Source organism: Vanessa tameamea, chromosome 3, assembly GCF_037043105.1.
Source record: "Vanessa tameamea isolate UH-Manoa-2023 chromosome 3, ilVanTame1 primary haplotype, whole genome shotgun sequence".
Lineage (NCBI taxonomy): Eukaryota > Metazoa > Arthropoda > Insecta > Lepidoptera > Nymphalidae > Vanessa > Vanessa tameamea.
This window is the reverse complement of record NC_087311.1, coordinates 3,746,746-3,753,748: the sequence shown is the minus strand read 5'-3', so window position 1 is coordinate 3,753,748 and position 7,003 is coordinate 3,746,746. Positions and strand designations below refer to the sequence as shown.

The 7,003-nt window shown below is 29.0% G+C and overlaps 1 protein-coding gene across 1 annotated transcript; it reads left to right on the top strand.

Moving 5' to 3' along the window:
* The first annotated feature begins 386 nt into the window (after nt 1–386).
* LOC113397344 (protein MAK16 homolog) lies at nt 387–5,236 on the top strand. Its single transcript, XM_026635644.2, has 8 exons — nt 387–517; nt 585–631; nt 714–857; nt 1,957–2,139; nt 2,709–2,838; nt 4,057–4,260; nt 4,516–4,587; nt 5,124–5,236. Exons 1-8 carry the CDS (start codon nt 503–505, stop codon nt 5,223–5,225), a joined length of 897 nt encoding a protein of 298 aa, XP_026491429.1. The 5' UTR covers nt 387–502; the 3' UTR covers nt 5,226–5,236.
* Nucleotides 5,237–7,003: the final 1,767 nt, after the last annotated feature.

The following is a 7,003-nucleotide window of genomic DNA, read 5'->3' as shown; positions in this document are numbered from 1 at the left end:
TTAAAGCCCCGTTTAACCCAGTGTTATTTATACTGGGAGATGATAAAATAAACTAAAATATACTGTAATGTACGTAGCGCTAATGTAATGACCTATTAATTATTATACAAATTGACATCTTTTTATCATTAAAAATTATAAAATGCAAACAGCAATGATTGATGAATAATCAAATAAAAATTAACCTTAAAAATAAATAGATGAACTGCGAAATTGCGAACTTAAACACACCTTTAGTTTTACTTCATTAACTTTATTGTATTCCACATTAAGTAACATTGTCTATGTTTAGACAAAATCCCAACGCCCATGCCAAGAGTCAACACAAACATTTATATTATACATTACAGATTAAACGTCATTGTCATTGTGACATACCATATCGAAATCTATGACGGTATGTCACTTGTAAATTTTTCATTTATAACACATCACACATGTGAAGTTTTATGAACATTAATATTCAAAGAATATATAAACTTAAATTTATTTTAAAAGAAAGATGCAGCACGATGATGTGAGTATTATTAAAACGAATTATGGCATAAGATTGAACTTTTTAACTAAACAACATGTTTTTTTAGGTTGTGTGGGCAATAATAAACAAAACACATTGTTCTCATAAAGTAACGTAAGTATTTTTTTTATAATTAGTATAGTTTTTAAGCATACCTTTATTTTTCGTTATTATTAATTATTTGTTATAATTACAGCACTAAAACTCAACAATTTTGTCGAAATGAATATAACCTCACAGGTTTGTGCAGTCGGTCGTCTTGTCCTCTCGCAAACAGTAAATATGCTACAATCAGAGAAGAGAATGGTATTATTTATTTGTACATGAAGACTGCTGAAAGGTTTGGTTTTAGTGACACATTCTACTACATAATATTATTCACAATTGTATAACAATAGGATGTTTTTATATAAATTGTGAGCATCCAATTTATATACAGTTGTCACACATTCAAATGACAACAGACAAATAAAAAATATTAGTGATATGTTTATGAGTTATGATGATTGTACAGTGCTCTTTGTATTAAAATATTATTAACAACAAGGACTTAAGATTTGATGCACTAAATTTTTTCTTATTATTATTATATTATTACTATATACTTATTATTATATTATTTTCATAGGATTTGACATTTTTTAATGAAGATCATAAGTATATTTAATTTACAACTTAATTTGCCTACTCACTGTTTAAAATGTGAATTAATAAATAGTGTATGGCTTTATCATGTGAAATAATCACACATTAGTAAATTGAAATGTGAAAAAATTTAATTTAACTCATACCCAGTGAGTATTAATCTTTTTTTTTTTCACATTATCTTAGGTCTCGACTCTATTTATTATTTTCTATCCAAGGGTTAATAAAGCACAATAGTATCTCATTACAGTGAGTAGGACTGAGGTGAAATGTTTGTGTTATAGATATTTAATTCTTAGACACTTAATACAATCAATCCTTCATTACTGTTATTGTCATTATAAAAATCTGTGAATGTACTGTATACTTAACAAATTTTCAAACCATTTGGTTTTAAATTTTATATATATATCTGTAAAGTCTAGTTCTGTTGTTAAATGATATATGTCCTGTCATTTAAAAGTGTAGCAATTATAATGTGATAAAAAGGGCAAGAATACATTACCATAGTCCATACCAATCTAAGAAAAACCTTAGTTTTACATATACATATATTGCTAACAGTTTTAGGTTAATATATCTGTATGGGTAACAAAATACTATTCCATTTAACTACTTACATTCACTATAATTTTACTTCTATTCTTTGCAAATCCATAATGTATATCATAAATGATTCAATGTGAAACATCATTTACATGAAATGTCATTTTCAATGTGGTTATAATATTCCTTCCTAACATTGTCCTTTGCTCTGTTTTTTTATAAGTTAGTTTAATTTATTGCTTTTACAGGGTAATGTTTCCTGCTAAACAATGGGAAAAAGTCAAGCTGTCAAGAAATTTCGAAAAAGCTATTTATCAGATAAATGAGAATCTACTCTACTGGCCTGCATTTATAAAAGCAAAATGCAAACAAAGATTTGTCAAGATAACACAGTATTTGATAAGAATGAGAAAACTCAAATTAAGAAGAGTGTGAGTATGATATAAATTTTTCATTGATAATTTTGTAATTTAATCATAATAATAAGAAAGGAAATACCATTATTATAAATAGATTTATGGCCAACTGTAAAAACTCTTAAAACACTAAATTTATGAATACATTTTTTAAAGGTGCTTTTTATCTAAATGTTAATAATTTATATTTTGGTGTAAATGTAAGTGGTACAGCCTCATTTGTGCAGGACTTTTAGTAGAATATATTTATGACAACAATATTTATAAATAAAAAAATAAATAATAATAATCAATAACTAACATGCAAATATCTAAACACCTTGTTTTCTGTGTCTGACTGGATTAGGTATTATAAATATTGAAATATATATATTTTCATTGAATAACTATGCATCAAAAGCTTAAATTTTTAAATTGATTTAAATTTTTTGTCTTGTAGTTGTAGTTGTTTTTATATATTTATTGTCTTTAATGTTACATCAAATGTTTTTGCAAGAAATTTTCATGGAAAGAAACATTCATTCTTGGAATTCATGGTTTACTTAATACAAAATTTGAATTAAATAATAATTTATCTGTTCTAGGAAAGAGTTGGTTCCAATACAACGTAAGATAGAAAGACGTGAAAGAAGAAGAGAGGAGAAAGCACTAGTTGCTGCAAGAATAGACAATGCTATAGAGAAGCAATTGTTAGATAGATTAAAGAAAGGGACTGTAAGTAATCTAATACGGCAAAAATTGTGCGACACAATATTCTGTAATTTTTTTTTAAAGTGTATGTATGTGCCTTGTATCATATGACATATTACTTTGGTGTGTTGCTGCAGATATTGAATCTGTTTTTATTTTACAAAAGAGAGCAATCCGGTCTTTTTATAATCTTGGAGCTAGATACTCTCTTCGGGATGTTTTTAACAAAGTAGGAATACTCACTGTTGCGTCACAATATATTTACAACAATATTATGTATATTCACAGTAGCATTGATCACTTTGATAAAATCAGTGATAATCATTGTATGTGCACAAGAAGTAAGGATATGCTCAGAACCCCAAGTTTCCGACTCTGCAAAGTCAATAAATAATTCTTGGGGCAAGGTATCTGCTTCTATAATAAAATTCCGCAGACATTTTTTACATTGCCGTTTCATAGATTCAAGTCAATTGTAAAAAACACATTTGTAAACAAGGTATATTATTCGATACAAGATTATATCGATGATAAAAAAGCGTGGAGTTAATGCTTGTTGACTTCCAGGCAGGAGACATAACATACATATATAATTGTATTTAACTAACATGACTGTATTTTTGTTGAAAAAGAGTAACTACTGAGTTTCTTACCGGTTCTTCTCGGTTGAATCTACATTCTGAACTAGTGGTAGCTTTACTTTAAATAGTTTGTTAAATGACGATTCAAAAGTGCTTTTAAAAGCCTACTTGAATAAAGTATATTTTGATTTTGTAGAAAGTCTCTTATAGCAGTACTATATAGCAGTTTGGAATTTGATAGATTACACTCCCGTGTTTAACATGTTTTAACCAAAATCATTTAGGATCACATCATCACCATAAAATTTAATTGTGGCCTAGATTACAACATGTTATTAGATTTTTGATTGTGTTTAAGGCAGATAGGCAAATGGGCCACCTGATGGTATTGGCACTATTTGAAATATAAAACATTCTTTGTATTACAATACACCACCAATCTGAGTTCTAGTAAGTGCGGGTAAGATCTTATTTAATAAGACGGGCATACACAGAGCCCTACCACCAATTTTACAGACTAGGTCTACATATTCCTTCCTATTTGATAATTATGAATAAAAATTGTATCTCAAATAAACAAATATTTAAATATAAAAAAAAAGTAAAACAACAAAGACAACTAATAAGGGTAACTTGATTATAAACTAATTAACATTCACAGTACAATGACATCTACAACTTCCCGCAAATGGCTTTCGATGCAGCACTTAAAGCCGAGGAAGTTTCCTCGGAAAGCGAAAGTGAGAAATCAGATGAGGAAGATGTGGAAAGGGAAATGGAGCCTGAACTTGAAAAGGAACTGGAGAGAAATATTGAGCAAGTTGATGAATTTGTTGAAGCTGACAGTGATATGGAGAGTGATGCGGTATGTTTTTTCAATCATATCAATAAGTTTTTATTTATGTGTAACATCTCTCTCACAATTTTCTACGTTGTTTGGGAGTGATTTCCTGAAAAGGGACGAAGCTGCGCTGTTTGATTTGTTTAATTAATTTTGGTATATTATTATATTTTGTAATGTAATAAACATTTGTTTTGTTAACGTGTTAATGAGAAACAATTACAAGTACAGTATTTTGAATTTGGCATAGTTATAATTTTCTTTTATATTTTTTTTTAGGAAAGCGATTCTGGTAGAAAAGAAAATGCAAATGTCGGAAGTGATTTCGAATCGGAAACATCTGATATTGAGGTGAGGAAAACAATGTTTCATGAACTTGTTTTGATTAAGTAAAGCCCCTAAATGTCCCTCCATTGGATTAAGTTTTCCTCTTTTATGGTGAATTGGTCTTAGAAAATCGCGATTACGTCCGCCCTAACTTACTTTTAATAGCATTTTAGAAACCGGTTAATTGCATTTATTAGACAAAAAAAAATTCAGACTGATTACTTTAAACCGTTTATTATTGCTTTAGAATAAGAATATTTTATTGAAGAATATTTCATCATGCTCAATGTTTATTAAACCTAATGTTTTGGGAGTCAGTTTTACTAGCTTATTAAAACCACAAAACTAAAAGCGAATAAAATTGGACGCGACTTGTCAACGAACGACCTTGCCTTAACATTAACGTGTATCATCAAGATGTATGCAATCATATTTAGTTTTGTTTTGTTTTTTGAATTAATTATTAAATTTGATGTATATTAGAGGATTATGGTATCTGTTAATAATATTGTTATTCTGCCTTTCATAAGTAAATATTAACCTTTTTTTCCAATTCACAGGATATGCCAGTTAAGCTTCCAATCGCTAAGAAGCCTCGTGTAGAAATTGAGTATGAAACCGAGCCAGTGGCAACAGTCTCCAGAAAGAAAATAAAACAATGATGATTTTTAAACGTTTTATTATTCAAAAAATCCTTTCATTACAATGAATTTGTGAATTATTTAAATCATTGAAATTACATAAATATTGTTCATTTCATTAAATTTGTATGGAATGTAATTTTTTTTTCATATAAATATTCATTTTTATATGACATATAAATATTGCTTAAGCTTTTTCTATAAAAATATCCCTTTTTTTAAACGCGCATCATGCCATGATCGCTAAATAAAAATAAATTTGTACCATTATATTTAACGTGTTTCAAAGAAAGTTTTTACCTAAACATTATCATTTATATCTACAAAACATCACAGTCTGTATGTATAGTCAAATTGTCGTGGCGACTGGTTGAACGATATCGCAACTAATGTGCTACCGCCGCCACGCCTCCTGACAGCGATGAAGAAATATGTACATAAATGTGATAATTTTCATCGTGATCGAAACACACAGTAGACAATCTGATTTGGATAGTAACATATATGTATATGATTATTATTAACGTCTACTTTTCCTTGCCCTGAATGGCTGACAAAAGTAAACCTTTGTATTTTAATAAAGTTTTTTTTTTCTTATTTACTTACTTAACTAGTTGTAGAATGCCCTAAAATTAGCAAGTTGTAATAGGCTATTTGACAATGCGAAAAATAATGATTCAATTATTGTAATCAGTATATATTAAGAGTTAAAAAATGGTTATTTATTAACGAAAGTTGAAAATAATTATTTATTCAAAAATCCATAAATAAAAATGTATTTCTTTAAACGCTTGCTTGTCACGTGGCACAAAACGCTCCTGATTGGTCGGCTTTATGATGACGTCACTTGCTTGTTAACCTCGTTTGCCTACTGCATGTGGATTATATGTGCCACAGATAACAATACAGGCAAGTGACGTCACTGACCCCATTGCAGCGCCATATTGTAAAAGTAGCATTTTCGCGCGCTATTTAAATATGGAATTTTTACTTTGATATTTTTCAGCAAACATGTACTAGAATTTAAAAAAACAACTTTTACTGGGTTCCTTAACCTCTACTAAATAATATAAAATGAATTTTGAAAATCAGTCAAATAGCCTATTGTGACATATCAAACTATCTTAGTTTTGCATGGAGGTTCATGGTATTGTATGTTATAAAATGAAATGATGGTCGTCAAAGATGACAAATATTTTTATAAAGATAAGTTAAAAAGAGCGTCGTAATCAATAAAAATGCCAAAGTTCGAAACTGCCTGGTTAAACGTAAAACTTTTCAAGTAACAAATTACTGAACTAATGATAAAGTAAATACAAATACATTGTAAACTGTAGACGTAATTGTAGATGCTATGTTTACTGCTGATCACAGATAAATTTAATCATAACACTGGTATAAATATAAAATATAAGAAAATAATTTACAGCCAATTGAATGATATTATGAATAACAAAAATCAAAATATACTTTCTTCAGGAAGGCTCGCACCAAGCACTTTTGAATACAGCAATATTTAATAAAAATACGTGTTCTAAGATATGTAGAATTTACCGAGAAGAATGTCAAGTGAATTTATTATTCTTTTCTACATATGATGATGTCGTCTTGACTAATTTCAGCCTCGGTCAATCTCAAGGGCCACCAGCCAACTAAGTTGGACATATTATAGTGCACGAGAGTGTGCGCAAACATGGACGCACTATTTATTCCCTCAATCATAATCCGATGGGGCGGTTTATCCGACACGACTGGAAAGAGTTCCGAGGCATGGAAGTGTATACACTTCCAACTTCCAG